General features: G+C 42.8%; 3 protein-coding genes across 3 annotated transcripts; 1 reads left to right on the top strand and 2 right to left on the bottom strand.

Moving 5' to 3' along the window:
• Positions 1-221: 221 nt before the first annotated feature.
• LOC118802261 (uncharacterized protein PB18E9.04c-like) lies at positions 222-3,957 on the bottom strand. Its single transcript, XM_036562739.1, has 3 exons — positions 2,687-3,957; positions 2,162-2,244; positions 222-1,908 (listed from the first exon to the last, which is right to left on the bottom strand). The coding sequence occupies exon 1, from the start codon at positions 3,955-3,957 to the stop codon at positions 3,034-3,036; it is 924 nt and encodes a 307-aa protein (XP_036418632.1). The 3' UTR covers positions 222-1,908; positions 2,162-2,244; positions 2,687-3,033.
• A 3,107-nt stretch (positions 3,958-7,064) lies between these two features.
• LOC118802262 (keratin-associated protein 5-5) lies at positions 7,065-9,066 on the top strand. The gene is made up of 4 exons (XM_036562740.1): positions 7,065-7,090; positions 7,241-7,693; positions 7,754-8,413; positions 9,033-9,066. The coding sequence occupies exons 1-4, from the start codon at positions 7,065-7,067 to the stop codon at positions 9,064-9,066; spliced, it is 1,173 nt and encodes a 390-aa protein (XP_036418633.1).
• Positions 8,453-13,656, bottom strand: LOC118802294 (C-type mannose receptor 2-like). The gene is made up of 5 exons (XM_036562792.1): positions 13,551-13,656; positions 13,040-13,426; positions 11,779-12,138; positions 9,649-10,041; positions 8,453-9,572 (listed from the first exon to the last, which is right to left on the bottom strand). Exons 1-5 carry the CDS (start codon positions 13,654-13,656, stop codon positions 9,172-9,174), a joined length of 1,647 nt encoding a protein of 548 aa, XP_036418685.1. The 3' UTR covers positions 8,453-9,171.
• Positions 13,657-18,619: the final 4,963 nt, after the last annotated feature.

The raw sequence follows: 18,619 nt of genomic DNA on the forward strand, positions 1-18,619 counted from the left end.
AAAAACTCCAGCAGCACTGCTGTGTCTGATCCACCCGTACCAGCACAACACACACTAACACACCACCACCATGTCAGTGTTACTGCAGTGCTGAGAATGATCCACCACCCAAATAGTACCTGCTCTTGAGGGTCCATGGGGGTCCTGACCACTGAAGAACAGGGTAAAAGGGGGCTAACAAAGTATGCAGAGAAACAGATGGACTACAGTCTGTAACTGTAGAACTACAAAGTGCACCTATATAGTAAGTGGAGCTGATAAAATGGACAATGAGCATAGAAACAAGGAGGTGGTCATAATGTTATGCCTGATCGGTACAATATAGTGCTGTGGAAAAGTATTCACCCTGATTTCCTCTATTTTTGTATATTTATCACTATAATTGGTAATTCAGATCCTCATACAAAATTTAACATGAGCCAAAGAGAACATGAGGAAACACAGCACAGTTTTTAAATGATAATTTCCTTTACTGAAGGAAAAAATGCAGCACTTATACCACCCTTATTAAAAAGCATTCCTAAACTTAATAACTGGTTGTGCCACCTTAACCAATAACTTTATATAACTGTAGATCAGTCTTTCACATCACTGTCGAGGAGTTTTGGCCCAATCTTCTTTGCACAATTGCTTTAATTCAGCCATACTGGAGGGCTTTCAAGCATGAGCTGTCCATTTAAGGTCCTGCCACAGCATCTCAATATGGTTCAAGTCAGGACCTTGACTGGGCCACTCCAAAACTGTAATTTTGTTTCTTTTGAGCCAGTCAGAGGTGGACGTGCTCTTGTGCTTTCGATTGTTGTCTTGATTCATAACACAAATGAGCTTGAGCTTCAGATGATGGACTGATGAGCGGACATTCTCCAGCATGACTTTCTGGTAGACTGTTTTTTTTAGTAGCCCAGGCCCTAAAGCAGAAAAGCATGCCCCACACCATCACACTACCACCGCCATGTTTCACTGCTGGTATGATGCTCTTATTTTTGTGAAATGCTATGTTAGCTTTATGCCAAATGTATGTGGTAAAAAAAAAAAGATAATGCAGCATATTTCATGTTCCTGTGGTTTCTGCCTTGCAACCCTCCCATGGATACCACTATATTTCATATTTCAATAACTGAATTGAAATGTAACAACTGGGAACCTTTAGCCTATTTCACATTGTTGGAAAGGTTCCATTTAAGTGATGTTTTGATTAAATAGTACGGGTAGTAATCAAGCCTGTGAGTATCTAGTTTAATTAATTCCATTTATCGACTAAATTTGGTGGATTGAGTAACAATGGAGGCAATAAGTGTTTCACTGTAAATTATTTATTTCAATAAAAGTACTAAATTAATAAATTCAAATGAATCCAGTTTTGTTTCTCTTCATTTCTTTCTTAATTCCTCCTTTCTCTTCTTGCCCTCTTTTCCTTCTTTCCTTCCTTCCTTCCTTCATTTCTTCTTTTTCTTCTTTTCTTTATTTCTTCTTCCTTTCTTCATTCTTTCTTTTCTTCTTTTATTGTCTTTCTTTTTTTCTTTCTTTCTTTATTTATTTATTTATTTCCATCTGTCCTTGCTGTTTTATACATTTGAATTCTGTGACCTGTTGCTTAGATTTTTTTCTCATATTTTCTAGCCCTGCAAGCACCGTTTTTCCTTTAGCAAAGGCAAATCTAGCTACTTAAGATTTAGCGAGTGAAATTATTTAGACACATAGTTATGTAGAGGCCATTGATTTATGTGGCCCATTCATTACAGGAAAGACTGAGACCACCCCAGTTGTTATGTTTTGCATTTGAGTAGAAGTGAAAAAGTGAAAAACTTAATATGACGTGAATGTCTATCAGGGAGTAATTTTATAAGTGCTCTTCACACGCAATGTATAGTTATGCTGAACGCCAAGACGATGCAACTCCTCTTCAAGCTTGGGAGAAAGAGTGAGAGAGAGAGAGAGAGAGTGAGAGAGAGAGAGTGAGAGAGAGAGAGGGAGAGTATTAATATGAATCTTTGATAGAATAGTATTAATATCAGTCCATTTTCTTTTAGTCTCTTACAGAAGTCTCTCCAGTTTTTAGGTCATTTTTTAACTAATGATTCAAAACTGGTGTAAAATGGTTCAGAATGGTCCACTCGGTTTAGCTGCATTAATATGGAGTAGAAACTGAGAAGCCACTCACCTTCATCAGGACCAGCTTCTCAATATCAGACTCTGATAGGACCCCATGTGTAATGACCTTTGCTCTCAGGCCAATCCGTACATCTGTGGAAACCCAATTAGAAACCACTATACACTATATATAGTAAAAGATTTGTAGTTATTTTCAGCTCCATATTTAACATAAACACCATTAGTAAAGATAGGTAAGAAAAAAGGTCATCAAAAATGTCTGGTGTGCAGCTGTTTTTAATAGCTATTGTCTAATTTATGAAGTTCAAGATCTTCCACATGGTCATTAATGACAAAGGGGACCTGGCCTCTGTGTTACCTCATATTTATACCCCAGTGAAACAGGAAATCATGGATGAGCATTTAAAAGTTCCTGTACACTCTGATAGACTCTTACCAAGGGTGCCAGAAATGATGCAGGTGATTATATATGTATTTCATGTGCATTTATCTCACAGAAACTTCCATATGCACACCTGCTAACTTTACATTTTTGCATGAAACTTTCACCATATAAAGCCAGAATTACACATACTTGCCATGGAGGGCTGAATTGTAGAATTCACTGCAATAGATGGTTGACTTGTGGAATTCACTGCCATGGAGAGTTGGGTTATGGAATTCACTGTTGTGGGGGGTTGAGTTGTTGAATTCACATGTGTGGAGGATTGAGCTGTAGAATTTATGCCTGTGGAGGGTTCGGCCATGAAATTCACTACTGTCGAACGTGGATGAGCTGTGGGATTCAATGTTGTAGATGGTTGAGCTGTGGAATTCACTGCTGTAGAGGGTGGAACTGTGGAATTCACTGCTGTAGAGGGTGTAACTGTGGAATTCACTGCTGTAGAGGGTGGAACTGTGGAATTCACCAGTGTTGAGGGTTTAGCTGTGGAAATTCTCTGCTGTAAAGGGTGGAATTGTGGCATTCACTGCTGTAGAGGGTTGAGCTGTGGAATTCACCACCATGGAAGGTGGTGTTGTGGCATTCACTGCTGCAGAGGGTTGAAATGTGGAATTCACTGCTGTAGAGGGTTGAGCTGTGGAACTCACTGCTGTAGATGGTTGAGCTGTGGAATTCACCACCATGGAAGGTGGTGTTGTGGCATTCACTGCTGTAGAGGGTTGAAATGTGGAACTCACTGCTGTAGAGGGTTGAACTGTGGAATTCAGTGCTGTAGATGGTTGAGCTGTGGAATTCACTGCTGTAGAGGGTGTAACTGTGGAATTCACTGCTGTAAAGGGTGTAACTGTGGAATTCACCGGTCTTGAGGGTTTAGCTGTGGAATTCTCTGTTGTAGAGGGTTGAGCTGTCGAATTCACTGCTGTAAAGGGTGGAACTGTGGCATTCACTGCTGTAGAGGGTTGAGCTGTCGAATTCACTGCTGTAAAGGGTGGAACTGTGGCATTCACTGCTGTAGAGGGTTGAGCTGTCGAATTCACTGCTGTAAAGGGTGGAACTGTGGCATTCACTGCTGTAGAGGGTTGAGCTGTGGAATTCACCACCATGGAAGGTGGTGTTGTGGAATTCACTGCTGTAGAGGGTTGAGCTGTGGAATTCACTGCTGTAGAGGGTTGAGCTGTGGAATTCACTGCTGTAGATGGTTGAGCTGTGGAACTCACTGCTGTAGATGGTTGAGCTGTGGAATTCACTGCTGTAGAGGGTTGAACTGTGGAATTCACTGCTGTAGATGGTTGAGCTGTGGAATTCACTGCTGTAGAGGGTGTAACTGTGGAATTCACTGCTGTAAAGGGTGGAACTGTGGAATTCACCGGTGTTGAGGGTTTAGCTGTGGAATTCACCACCATGGAAGGTCGTGTTGTGGAATTCACTGCTGTAGAGGATTGAGCTGTGGAATTCACCACCATGGAAGGTCGTGTTGTGGAATTCACTGCTGTAGATGGTTGAGCTGTGGAATTCACTGCTGTAGAGGGTGTAACTGTGGAATTCACTGCTGTAAAGGGTGGAACTGTGGAATTCACCAGTGTTGAGGGTTTAGCTGTGGAATTCACCACCATGGAAGGTCGTGCTGTGGAATTCACTGCTGTAGAGGGTTGAGCTGTGGAATTCACTGCTGTAGAGGGTTGAGCTGTGGAAGTCACTGCTGTAGATGGGTGAGCTGTGGAACTCACTGCTATAGATGGGTGAGCTGTGGAACTCACTGCTGTAGATGGGTGAGCTGTGGAATTCACTGCTGTGGAAGGTTGAACTGTAGAATTCACTGCTGTAGAGGGTTGAGCTGTGTAATTAACTGCCGTGAAGAGTTGTGTTGTGAAATTCAATGCCTTGGGGGATTGGGTCGTGGAGTTCACTGTGGTAGAGGCTTGAATTGTAAAATTCAATGCTGTGGACGACTGAGTTATGGTATTCGCTGTGGAAGGTTCAGTCATGAAATTCAAAGCTGGGAAGAATTGAGCTGTGGAATTTACTGCTGTGAAGAGTTGCATTGTGGAATTCACTGTTGAGGATTGAGATGTGGAATTTACTGTTGCAGAGGGCTGAGTTGTGGACTGTACTGTAGTAAAGTGTTGAGATAAGGAATTCACTGCTGTGGAGGATTGAGTTGCATTATTCACTGTGGAGAACTGAGCTGTAGCATTCATTGCTGTTGAGGATTGACCTGTAGAATTTACTGCCATGGAAGTTTGAGTTGTGGAATTCACTTCTGTAGAGAGTTGAACTGTGGAATTCAGTGTGGAAAGTTGAGCTGTAAAATTCACAGCTGTGGAGTGTTGAGATATGGAATTCAATGCAGTGGAGGGCTGAGTTGTGGAATTCACTTTGGAGGACTGAGCTGTAGAAGTCATCACTGTGGAGGGTTGAGCTGTGTCATTCATTGCCATAGAGGGTTGAGCTGTGGAATTTACTGCAGTGGAGGGTTGAGCAGTATAATTTATTGTTGTGGACGGGTGGAGCTGTGTAACTGACTGCTGTAGAGGCTTGAGCTGTGGAATTCACTGCTGCAGAGGATTGAGCTGTGGAATTCACTGCTGTAGAGGATTGAGCTGTGGCATTCCCTGCTGTAGAAGGTGGAACTGTGGAATTTACTGCTGTAGAGGGTTGAGCTGTGGAATTCACTGCTGTATAGGGTGGAACTGTGGAATTCACTACTGTAAAGTGTGGAACTGTGGAATTCACTGCTGTAGAGGGGTGAGCTGTGGAATTCACTGCTGTAAAGGGTGGAGCTGTGGAATTCACTGCTGTAAAGGGTTGAACTGTGGCATTCACTGCTGTAAAGGGTGGAACTGTGGCATTCACTGCTGTAGAGGGTTGAGCTGTGGAATTCATTGCTGCAGAGGCTTGAGCTGTGGAATTCACTGCTGTAGAGGATTGAGCTGTGGAATTCACTGCTGTAGAGGCTTGAGCTGTGGAATTCACTGCTGTAGAGGTGGAACTGTGGAATTCACTGCTGCAGAGGGTTGAGCTGTGGAATTCACTGCTGTAAAGGGTGGAACTGTGGAATTCACTGCTGTAAAGGGTGGAACTGTGGCATTCACTGCTGTAAAAGGTGGAACTGTGGCATTCACTGCTGTAGAGGGTTGAGCTGTGGAATTCACTGCTGCAGAGGGTTGAGCTGTGGAATTCACTGCTGTAGAGGGTTGAACTGTGGAATTCACTGCTGTAGATGGTTGAGCTGTGGAATTCACTGCTGTAGATGGTGGAACTGTGGAATTCACTGCTGCAGAGGGTTGAGCTGTGGAATTCACTGCTGTAAAGAGTGGAACTGTGGAATTCACTGCTGCAGAGGGTTCAGCTGTGGAATTCATTGCTGTAGAGGGTTGAACTGTGGAATTCACTGCTGTAGAGGGTTGAACTGTGGAATTCACTGCTGTAGAGGGTTGAGCTGTGGAATTCACTGCTGTAGATGGTTGAACTGTGAAATTCACTGCTGTAGAGGGTTGAGCTGTGGAATTCATCACCATGGAAGGTCGTGTTGTAGAATTCACTGCTGCAGAGGGTTGATCTGTGGAATTCACTGCTGCAGAGGGTTGATCTGTAGAATTCACTGCTGCAGAGGGTTGAACTGTGGAATTCTCTGCTGTAAAGGTTGGAACTGTGGAATTCACTGCTGTAGAGGGTTGAGCTGTGGAATTCATCACCATGGAAGGTCGTGTTGTAGAATTCACTGCTGCAGAGGGTTGAACTGTGGAATTCACTGCTGTAAAGGGTGGAACTGTGGAATTCACTGCTGCAGAGGGTTGAGCTGTGGAATTCACTGCTGTAAAGGGTGGAACTGTGGAATTCACTGCTGTAGAGGGTTGAGCTGTGGAATTCACTGCTGCAGAGGGTTGAACTGTGGAATTCACTGCTGTAAAGGGTGGAACTGTGGAATTCACTGCTGTAGATGGTTGAGCTGTGGAATTCACTGCTGTAGAGGGTTGAGCTGTGGAATTCACTGCTGTAGAGGGTTGAGATGTGGAATTCACTGCTGTAGAGGGTTGAGCTGTGGAATTCACCACCATGGATGGTGGTGTTGTGGAATTCACTGCTGTAGAGGGTTGAGCTGTGTAATTCACTGCTGTAGAGGGTTGAGCTGTGGAATTCACTGCTGTAGAGGGTTGAGATGTGGAATTTACTGCTGTAGAGGGTTGAGATGTGGAATTCACTGCTGTGGAGGGTCCAGCTGTGGAATTCACTGCTGTGGAGGGTCCATCTGTGGAATTCACTGCTGTGGAGGGTTGCGTTGAGAAATTTGCTGCTGTGGTCGGTTGAAATGTAGAATTCACTGCTGCAAATGGTTCAGTTATAGAATCCACTGCCATGGAAGGTTGAGTTGTGGAATTCACTGCTGTGGAGGGTTCGTATGTGGCATTCACTGCTGTAGAGAGTTGAGCTGTGGAATTCACTGCTGTAAAGAGTGGAACTGTGGCATTCACTGCTGTAGAGGGTTGAGCTGTGGAATTCACTGCTGTAGATGGTTGAGCTGTGGAATTCACTGCTGTAAAGGGTGGAACTGTGGAATTCACTGCTGTAGAGGGTTGAGCTGTGGAATTCACTGCTGTAGAGGGTGAGCTGTGGATTCACTGCTGTAAAGGGTGGAACTGGAATTCACTGCTGTAGAGGGTTGAGCTGTGGAATTCACTGCTGCAGAGGGTTGAGCTGTGGAATTCACTGCTGCAGAGGGTTGATCTGTGGAATTCACTGCTGTAGAGGGTTGAACTGTGGAATTCACTGCTGTGGAGGGTTGAACTGTGGAATTCACTGCTGTAGAGGGTTGAGCTGTGGAATTCACTGCTGCAGAGGGTTGATCTGTGGAATTCATTGCTGTAGAGAGTTGAACTGTGGAATTCACTGCTGTAGATGGTTGAACTGTGGAATTCACTGCTGTAGATGGTTGAGCTGTGGAATTCACTGCTGTAAAGGGTGGAACTGTGGAATTCACTGCTGCAGAGGGTTGAACTGTGGAATTCACTGCTATAGAGGGTTGAGCTGTGGAATTCACTGCTGCAGAGGGTTGATCTGTGGAATTCACTGCTGTAGAGGGTTGAGCTGTGGAATTCTCTGCTGTAGAGGGTTGAGCTGTGGAATTCACCACCATGGAAGGTCGTGTTGTGGAATTCACTGCTGTAGAGGGTTGATCTGTGGAATTCACCACCATGGAAGGTCGTGTTGTGGAATTCACTGCTGTAGAGGGTGGAACTGTGGAATTCACTGCTGTAAAGGGTGGAACTGTGGAATTCACTGCTGTAGAGGGTTGAGCTGTGGAATTCACCACCATGGAAGGTCGTGTTGTGGAATTCACTGCTGTAGAGGGTTGATCTGTGGAATTCACCACCATGGAAGGTCGTGTTGTGGAATTCACTGCTGTAGAGGGTTGAGCTGTGGAATTCACTGCTGTAGAGGGTTGAGCTGTGGAATTCTCTGCTGTAGAGGGTTGAGCTGTGGAATTCACCACCATGGAAGGTCGTGTTGTGGAATTCACTGCTGTAGAGGGTTGAGCTGTGGAATTCACTGCTGTAGAGAGTTGAACTGTGGAATTCACTGCTGTAGAGGGTTGAGCTGTGGAATTCACCACCATGGAAGGTCGTGTTGTGGAATTCACTGCTGTAGAGGGTTGAACTGTGGAATTCACTGCAGTAAAGGGTGGAACTGTGGAATTCACTGCTGTAGAGGGTTGAGCTGTGGAATTCACCACCATGGAAGGTCGTGTTGTGGAATTCACTGCTGTAGAGGGTTGAACTGTGGAATTCACTGCTGTAAAGGGTGGAACTGTGGAATTCACTGCTGTAGAGGGTCGAGCTGTGGAATTCACTGCTGTGGAGGGTCGAGCTGTGGAATTCACTGCTGTAGAGGGTTGAACTGTGGAATTCACTGCTGTAGAGGGTCGAGCTGTGGAATTCACTGCTGTAGAGGGTTGAGCTGTGGAATTCACTGCTGTAGAGGGTCGAGCTGTGGAATTCACTGCTGTAGAGGGTTGCGTTGAGAAATTTGCTGCTGTTGTCGGTTGAAACGTAGAATTCACTGCTGCGAAGGGTTCAGTTATAGAATCCACTGCCATGGAGGGTTGAGTTGTGGACTTCACTGCTGTAGAGGGTTCATTTGTGGAATTCACTGCCGTGGAGGATTGAGTTGTGAAATTTGTTGTAAAAACATAAAGAAAAGCAGTCCTGGGTATTACTTTCCTTCTGATGTTAGTTATTAACTTTTTAGATGTTGTAAATAAATAAATAAATAAACAACAGCCAATAGAACTGTTTGTTTCATTACATATATCATCAGACTGTCATAGGCCTCAGGCCAATCATGGTCTCAAAAAAAACCAAAGTCTCTAGTTATAATTACTGGAAACTACAGTGCTTGATGTCTCCACTCACCGTGGTGTCACCCATCTAATACACAAACATCTTAAAATATGCCCTTCAAATTATTTCACTTTTTTCAGGTGCGACACCCGCTCATTTCCAAGATGTATTTAAAGAACATTTGTAAAATGGTACATGATCCTGTCTCTCACCAAATGATATTCACAAGATTTTGCACAAAGTTACCTAAAGTATTATGTTCATAAGATAAAATGTTTATCAGGACTTACAGCTGTAGCAGACGAAAGGGAGAGCGGTCAAACAGTTCTCATCTGTCCACTGTCCATAGTCATTCAAGGACACTGCTGTGCAGTGCTGATCCAGGTTCTCAAACATAGAATTTTTTCCATCATCAGGCTCTCCTTTTCTCCAGTAAGTGAATGATGAGTTGCTGTTGTCAGACCACGTTCTGGTCCTGTACAGTCCAATCCAAACTCCCCAAACTCCGTCCAAAAACTGGATTTCAAAGCTTCTGCGTGTTTCCGTGAAAATCTCCAGATTCTCCTCTTGGTTCCTTACACTGGCCAGGTCTACATAGTGTTCCCTGCAGTAACTCTGAGCATCCATCCATGTTTTAGACTCGGCTATTGGAACGTAGGTCCCAGTGGTATTATTGCTCTCTACAATTAGAAAATCAGACTTCTGTGAGCAAAAAAGTTAAACTTGCCACATAAATGCATTCATAAGTTTACTTACCCTTATAGCAAATGAACTGACGTTCTTCCATGCAAGATCGGTCAACCCATCTTTCCTCATATGTTGGTTGAGTGTTGAACAACATCAGCGCACAAAAATCATTTCCACGTTCATTCAGAGGATACTCAAACCATCTCCTGAAGTCTTTTTCCCCTTCCTTGTAGAACTGAGGGTCCTCCAGAGACCATTTCCAGCTGTTCTTTGGGTCATCGTACAGTCCGATCCAGGCAGAGCCGCCATAAGTGCCGTTGACGGACCCCAGCAGCCTGCTCATGTCCCTCATGTTGTCAACAGTGGCCAGGTCAGTGTAGATGTTTCTGCAGTAGCTTTGAGCCTCGGCCCAGCTCTTAGACTCCCTCACGAAGTGATACTGACGAGGGGAGACAGGCGAAGCTAGGGAGAACAATGAGAGTGAGATTTGTTTGATGTTATGTGGCAAGAACATCAGTCTTATATTATTAAGAACTTTGACACTGTATACAAGTGAGAGCAAACTTACAACGTGTGCCTCCAGACAGGTGACATATTAAAAGAAAAACATGAATACGTAAGTCAAGACACTGTGCACATAATGTGTGCAGATGCTTTGAGATAGTTACTAAGGTGTTGCTATGTTGTCAGGCTGTTCCTATGGTATCCTATGTGGTTGCGAAGATGTTGTCAGGCTGTTCCTATGGTATCCCAGGTGGTTGCAAAGATGTTGTCAGGCTGTTCCTATGGTATCCCAGGTGGTTACTAGGATGTTGCTATGTTGTCCCAGGTGGTTGCTAAGGTGTTGCTAAGATATTGCTAGGATGTTGCTATGTTGTCCCAGGTGGTTGGTAAGATGTTGCCAGGCTGTTCCTATGGTATCTCAGATGGTTGCTAAGGTGTTGCCTGGCTGTTCCTATGGTATCCCAAGTGGTTGCTAAGATGTTGCCAAGCTGTTGCTATAGTATCCCATGTGGTTGCTAAGGTGTTACTATGTTATCCCAGATGGTTGCTAAGATGTTGCCAGGCTCTTGCTATGGTATCCCAGGTGGTTGCTAAGATCTTGCCAGTCTGTTCCTATGGCATCCCAAATGTTTGCTAAGATGTTGCTAGGCTGTTACTATGGTATCCCAGGTGGTTGCCAAGGTGTTTCTATGTTATCCTGGGTGTTTGCTAAGATGTTTCTAGGTTGTTACTATGGTATCCCAGGTGGTTGCTAAGGTGTCGCTATGTTATCCGAGGTGTTTGCTAAGATGTTGCTAGGCTGTTACTATGGTATCCCAGGTGGTTGGTAAGGTGTTGCTATGTTATCCCAGGTGGTTGCTAAGATGTTGCCAGGCTGTTGCTGTAATATCCTAGGTGGTTGCAAAGATGTTGTCAGGCTGTTGCTATGGTGTCCCAGGTGGTTGGAAAAGTGTTGCCAAGCTGTTGCCATGGCTTGTCAGGTGGTTGCTAAGATGTTGCCAGGCTGTTGCTATGGTATCTCAGGTGGTTGCTAAGCTATTGCCAGGCTCTTCCTATGGTATCCCAGGAGATTGCTAGGACGTTGCTATGTTCTCCCAGGTGATTGTGAAGATGTTGGCAGGCTGTTCCAATGGTATCCCGGGTGGTTGTTAAGATGTTGCTAGGCTGTTGCTACGGTATCCTAGGTTTTTGCTAAGATGTTGCCAGGCTGTTGCTATGGTATCCCAGCTGTTTGCTAAAGTGTTGCCAGTCTGTTGCTATATTATCCCAGGTGGTTGCTAAGATGTCACCAGGCTGTTGCTATGGTACACCAAGTGGTTGCTAAGGTGTTGCTAGGACATTTCTATGGAATCCCAGGCAGTTGCTAAGGAGTTGCTAGGCCATTGCCATAGTATCCCATGCACAGCCCACCCGTGACTACATAGAGAGGGATATGATAGTAGGGCCAGCATGTTAATCATTGCTCTCCACCTCCACCATCAAAACAGAAATTAATTTTTTTTTTGGAAGAACGGTGTTCCATCCCTCCAGTACAGTTCTAGTGGCCCAACACCTTATTGAGACACTTTAGGTTGGTTTTTCCTTTATTTTGTTACCCATCTGTATACAGTAGGTGTATCTGTTAGGATGTCTGAAGTAGATCAATATATTTAATGCTAATTTAATGCTAATGCTATTAACCAACTAAAAGCTCACCCATGTGGCAGATGAAGGGGAGTGTGATGTTGCAGCTTTCTTCAATCCATCTGCCTGAATCTCCAAAGGACACAGTAGCACAGGATGGACTCAAATGTTCCAAGTTCACATTTGGTTCTTCTGCTTTCCAATATCTGAAAGATGAGTTACTCTGGTCGGACCATATTCTGGTCCTGTACAGCCCAATCCAGACAAAACTCAGCTGCACTTTCAGTCCCACTATGCTGGCAATTCTGCCATTCTCCTTTTGGTTCCTGATGCTGGCCAGATCTGTGTGATGCTCTCTACAGTACCGTTGGGCTTCCGTCCAGTTTTTAAATTCAGATATCAGAACCAAACTCTCAGTGGCATTTTCTCTTCCTGGTGTAAAGAGAAAAGTGTTAATTCATATCAGATACAGGTCTATTTTTTTATGAATTTATATTTCTACAAGTTTGTACAGCAACAACTACAGCAACAGTGCTATGCTTGTTTCACTCATACTCATTTGTATTGTTTTTGAACACAATGGTCATGCTAGGTGTAATTAAACCCTACAATCAGAAGCTAAATGCTGTGACGGCTTTTTCTCTTGTGATTTTGCTAAGTTTTTTCTGGTAAATACTGCAGTAGCCTCCTACACGTCCTCTATAGTGGCCTTTCCCCTGGTGGAATGGAAATGTAATTAACTTAATCTAATAAAACCTTTTTTCCTCATAACTGTGTAATCAAATTAACTAGGACACTGTTGGTTCTCTAAGTGAAACAACTCTGTTAAGTTGCTTGCGAGCAATGCAGGTGAAACTGGAAAGGTGGGAACCTCCTACTGTGAAAACTATTGCCACCTTTCCACAAAGACAACTGTGCTGAGATAAAAACATCTGCTTGCTCGCCTACTAAGACAATCAACTTCTAGTTCACAACAATGCTTGGCATTGCATATAGTCATCTTAGGCTTGTGTGCAGCTGCTCAGCCATTGAAAACCCATTTCATGAAGCCCCCGACACACAGTTTTTGTGCTGATGTTGCTTCCAGAGGCAGTTTGGAACTCCAAACAGAGGATTTTCAGCACTTGGCGGCACAGCTCTTTGAGTTTTCATGCTCTACCTCTTCAGTAGCACTTACAGTTGTCTAGGGCAGATCTAGCAAGTCAGAAATGTCTTACTAACTGGCAAAGGTGGGATCATCTGATAGTGACACGTTTGAAGTCACTAAGCTCCCAATGCTAAAATTTGTCAAGTAAATGTACCAATTCTTTATAGAGAAACTTGAGTTGCTCACCATCAAAGCAAACAAATGAGAGCAGAGTTTCACAGGGATAGAGGTGCCATATGCCACGATCAAATATCACACAAACAGGCTCTCTTCTTGAAACATCTGCTAGAGTTGTGACCCAGTTCCTGAAGTCTTTTTCTCCCTCCTTGTAGAACTGAGGGCCCTCCAGAGACCATCTCCAGCTGTTCTTTGGGTCATCATACAGTCCAATCCATGCAGAGCCGTTGTAAGTGCCGTCGACGGACTCCAGCAGCCTGCTCATGTCTGTCATGTTGTCTACAGTGGCCAGGTCAGTGTATGTGAATCTGCAGAAGCTCTGAGCCTCGGCCCAGCTCCTAGACTCCCTCACGAAGTGATACTGACGAGGCAGGCAAAACGGCAGCAGGCAGAAACCTGGGATCCGATTTGAAATGTTTACTTACAGTGTGATCTTGATGTGTATAACTTGTGTTTTCATGCTCTGAATAAGTGACTACAAACAAGAGATAAAGACATTTTTAAGGAATTGCATGCTTACCTGAAAACAGCAGGATGGAAAACATGACTGTCAACTGAATCCAAATTTCAAAGAGTTCTAATGTCAACACATAACAAACAGTATGTTTCATGTATTCACAGGTCATTATTACCATACAACAGGGATTGGCAACATGTGGCTCTGGAGTAATTTTTTTTACTATTTTTATTTGTAGATAAAAATGAAATAATCCTCTTTCACAGTAAAATAAAGCTCTGCTGATCGTTCAACACAGTTTTATCAATAAATTGTCTCAAACGCTGGAGTTAATGTAGAACTTCTAATTCACCCTTTAACCCTGAAGGCTGGCGCACAGACTGCTGGTCACCATAGCAACACAGACAAGAATCTCACCTAGCAAGTAGCTAATAAACCACAAAGAGAGAGATTTAAAGCAAACATTGATAATTTGGAGACAAATGGACTTATTTGCGTTTATAATCACTCCAACTGGTTTCCTGATATGTTTAATCTGCAACAGGAAACTGTCAAACACTAAAAAGTCATGAGGCTGAAGTCACTTCTCATTCACCAGCTTCCTGCTCGAATTTTCCCGTTCCACCTTAACTGGTGCAGCAGTTGCATTCTGGCACCTCAGGCACCATTTAAGGTGGAACGTGAAAATTCAAACAAGAAGCTGGTGAATGAGAAGCGACTTCAGCCTCATTAAAAATCAAATGTTGAGAGACATTTTACAAGAAACTGTTCCATTTTTGAGGAAAATTTTCCTGCCGGAGATGCGAGAAAAGCAACTATAGCTGAGCTACAGCTTAAAGCAGAGCAAAAAAATTAGCTAGCTCATATTAAAATATATTTACAGCCAAGATAGTAAAACATTTTTTCAATAAAGTGGACATAAAACGTGGCTCCCAAGGTGGTTTGATTTTTGTTGAGTGGTCAAAATGGCCAACCCCTGCCATAAACCATGGATGAAACAGTAAACAACAAAAAAAGAAAGAAAAAACAAATACAATATTTTTCACTGTCACTGAAAACAGGAACAGAAGCTCAAATAAAAACTTTAGTGGTCAACATTATTTTTTCTTAACATGATTAATTTTCATAGATTTAAGGATTAGACGTCTTTCATTTTTGTTTGTTCAAAGCAGCCAACAAACTTCTAAGACTGAACTTTGCAGGTGGGGAAAATATCCCTGCAGATTTCTTTAGAAAACTGAAAGTGAGTCTCCTGAAAAGAATGGAAGCTGTTATGAAGGTAAGACATATTTAGTTGTTGAGGCTTCTGGGTGATTTTCTGTTGAATAGGTGTGTTTTCTGAAACTGATGAAGTTAAATAAATGAAGGGTAGCCTCCAACTTTTGCAAAGTACTGTCGGAGACTATTCGGCTGTTTTAGCCGGCTGTTTTTTTGTACATTAAAATAGCAAGAACACCAATTACTGTCGTATTTGATCAATAAATATTTCATTTATAAGTTAAACACATTGAAATAAAGGTTAACGGTTTAAAATGGAAGTGAAGAGTGATTTTGTTCCTGTTTTGATAAAGTTCTGTGAAAAATATTGACTCTACTTGAACCCTGTTACATAACAATGAGATAACCTTGCTATAAACATATCATAGCAGATGTCATGTGCTGTAATAAGTTATCATGACCGATCAGTGTCATGTTACCGTTACCAGTAATTGTCATGACAGATGCTATAATGTTTGACGACATGGCAGCTTATGTCACATTAATGTATGCTGTATGACGGTAATGGTAACACAACACTGTTACATGACTGAACATAATCTGTCATGACAGCTCATAACAGCATATGACATCTGCCATGACATGTTTATGGCATGGTCATGTTAATATTATGTAAAAGGCTCATTGTCCATTTCATCAGCTCCACTTACTATATAGGTGCACTTTGTAGTTCTACAGTTACAGACTGTAGTCCATCTGTTTCTCTGCATACTTTGTTAGCCCCCTTTTACCCTGTTCTTCAGTGGTCAGGACCCCCATGGACCCTCACAGAGCAGGTACTATTTGGGTGGTGGGTCATTCTCAGCACTGCAGTAACACTGACGTGGTGGTGTGTTAGTGTGTGTTGCGCTGGTACGAGTGGATCAGACACAGCAGTGCTGCTGGAGTTTTTAAACACCTCAGTGTCACTGCTGGACTGAGAATAGTCCACCAACCAAAAACATCCAGCCAACAGCGTCCTGTGGGCAGCGTCCAGTGACCCCTGATGAAGGACTAGAGGATGACTAACACAAACTGTGCAGCAGCAGATGAGCTATCGTCTCTGACTTTACATCTACAAGGTGGACTGACAAGGTAGGAGTGTCTAATAGAGTGGACAGTGAGTGGACACAGTGTTTAACCCACGCATGTAGTCCCAGAAAGACAAGACTGTGTGAACAATACTGTGAATAAGTATAATGACAATAAATACCAAGTGACCATCAATAGCATAATATATGTACAACTAATAAATCTTGTGTGATTAATACAATCAGTGGATACATTTTGCTTACCCGGATGAAGATTCACCCCTTCATCAGGATGGGCTTCACATGAAGTGGAATACAGTCAGTCCTCACTAACAGCACACCAGGCTGTGTAGTTTCACTGCCTGGGTTAAGCAAGGAGACAAAACAGGGCTAAAATTGCTGAAGTCAGTTTCTTCATTACACAATAACATGAGCACAGATTGATCCATATCTAACAGCAGGTCTGCTTTATTTGAAAACAAGGGGGTAAATTTGCATGGCAGTTACAAGCAACTATCAGTAAACATGAATTAAAAGATATTTTAAAAAGGTTAACTAGAGAAAAGCTCTACATTCAGTTTACTAGGACATGCTAAAAACATGAGTACTACACTTGTGAGCCACGGTATTAGAAACCTTGCTGGTGTAATAACTGTAGGCCAGGTGTGCCCGATCCTAGTCCTGGAGCTCTACCACCCTTGCAGAGTTTAGCTTTAACTCTAATATAACAGGCAAGGAAGGCCTGCAAGAGCTTCTGAACATGAGAGCCAGGTGTGCTGGATCTGAATTTCACAGGGTGGTAGATCTCCAGGACCATAAAGGGGCACCCCTGCTGTAGGCCATCTGCTCGGGCATGCAAATGTTGTGTGCCAAGCGGAGAGGGGGGGTAATATTGGGAGGTGAAGGCAACACACTGATGAAGGACTTGAATGTGGGTCGAAAAGTTGTTTTTGACAATGCTGGTATAACACGTTGCACCTTTCTCTTAATAAAAAAACAATAATAATAAAATTACTTATATGGAAATGTTCAGTGGCGTAGAAAGTACTTAACTTGTTTCCTTAAGACACAATAGAATTAAGCAATAAATAAAACATGAGAGGGAGCATGTTATCATGAAATAACATCACGGCTGTGATTTGGTCGCAGGCACGACCCAAAGCCGAGTGCTGTAGATTATCATAGCCGTGATGTTATTCATGATAACACACGACCTTGAGAGTTCTCCAGCTCCTTACACTAAATACTGAAACTGTCATCACCACTGAGCAAGCTTTTCAGTCGGCATCTGTGACAGAAGAACAGCTAAACAACCTGGAATTAGCCAGAAATGAACTCAATACCATTCACCAAACGTGTAGTCTGATCTTCAGAGACTGACCAAACAGATTGAGCCATAAAACTGCCGCAATATCAGGTTTAGCTCAGTTTAGTCAGTTTTTGCCAGATCAGTATTAATGTTGTTTTGTTCCAGCCAGTCTGTAAAGCATCTTACAGCCCATTTAGTTTGGCGAATGGTGTTGGGTTCATTTCTGGCTGATTCCAGGTTGTTTATCTGTACTTCTGTCACAGCTGCCGACTGAAAAGCTGCTCAGTGGTGATGACAGTCATCTACACTAAACTGAATTGACCAAATCGGCTGTCGGTCAAATGTGATCTTAAAAGTATCGATTTTCTGTTTGTGGCACAGTAAGAAGTAAAAACGTTCAAATGGCTCCTACAGCTGTCAAAGTCGTTGCTTAGCAACAGCGTCTCAGCAGAGTGATACAGTGTTTGTGAAAAAAATGACAAATAACAGCACAGTTAGAACGCTTCTCAACCAATCAGGTTGCATGGCCGGAACTAACTATTGTATAAGTAACAGTAAAACATAAGCATAAACTGTCAAAAAAAAAGAGTGAATAAGTTTTTTTTTGAGACAATATGTGAAATGCTAATAAAAACTGAATTGATTATTAGTATGTTCATTTTGACCTGATTAAAAAAGTGATATTTCACATTTTACCTGATGAACTTGACATTCCAAATAAGTTGGGATGGACCCTGTTTACCACTGTGTAACATCACCTTTACGTTTAACAGCACTTAAAACTGTGTTTTCTTTCTAATTTGTGTTAATCTTGTTCTTGCATGCAAGCAGTAAACTTGTCAAAAAGTACCCCCTTTGAATAATATTCCAGTGACCCATCAATGGCCGATATATTTCACCATATTTCTCTCATCTCAATGTAAACTGGGCGGTCCTAATCTTGGCTAACGATTCTGTAAGAATTCCTCTGACCAATCACAGGACTGGCGTCTCATGCCCCACCCACACAAAACAGTTTAAGAGAAACTTAGCGAGCTAAAGCTAAGCCCGCATAACCACAGCTAGACCACCTGTCTGTAGATGCCTGTCGCCCGTTCATTCAATTATCCATACACCAACATTGTGTGTTCATCTGTTCCTTTGCATGTTCCTTCATCCCTCCGTCAATCCATTTGTTCGCTTGTCTGTCCATCTGTTCATCCGTGACTTTTTATGTTCAGTTAGCGTCACATAAAAGCTAGACAATGATTTTAGCTCTGTATGAGGGGCAGAGCAGCCTAGGAGTGTTAGACAGAGAGCTGTCAATCAAGCTGCTCTTTAGCCACACCCACACAGTTCTTAGATTTAGTTTGATCAGCCATTTTTAAGCTGTGTTTTTTAATATTTATATCTTACATTGTTCATTCAAGCTTGTCTGGATGTTCAATATAACACTCAAGTTTAGTATCATATAAATATTTTTAATCTTTTTACTTTGTGTTCCCTGGGACTTTAATAAACTTTTGGGGACTGAAGACACCAAAATTCTTGCAACT

This window comes from Colossoma macropomum, unplaced genomic scaffold (assembly GCF_904425465.1).
Source record: "Colossoma macropomum unplaced genomic scaffold, Colossoma_macropomum, whole genome shotgun sequence".
Taxonomy (NCBI): Eukaryota; Metazoa; Chordata; class Actinopteri; order Characiformes; family Serrasalmidae; genus Colossoma; species Colossoma macropomum.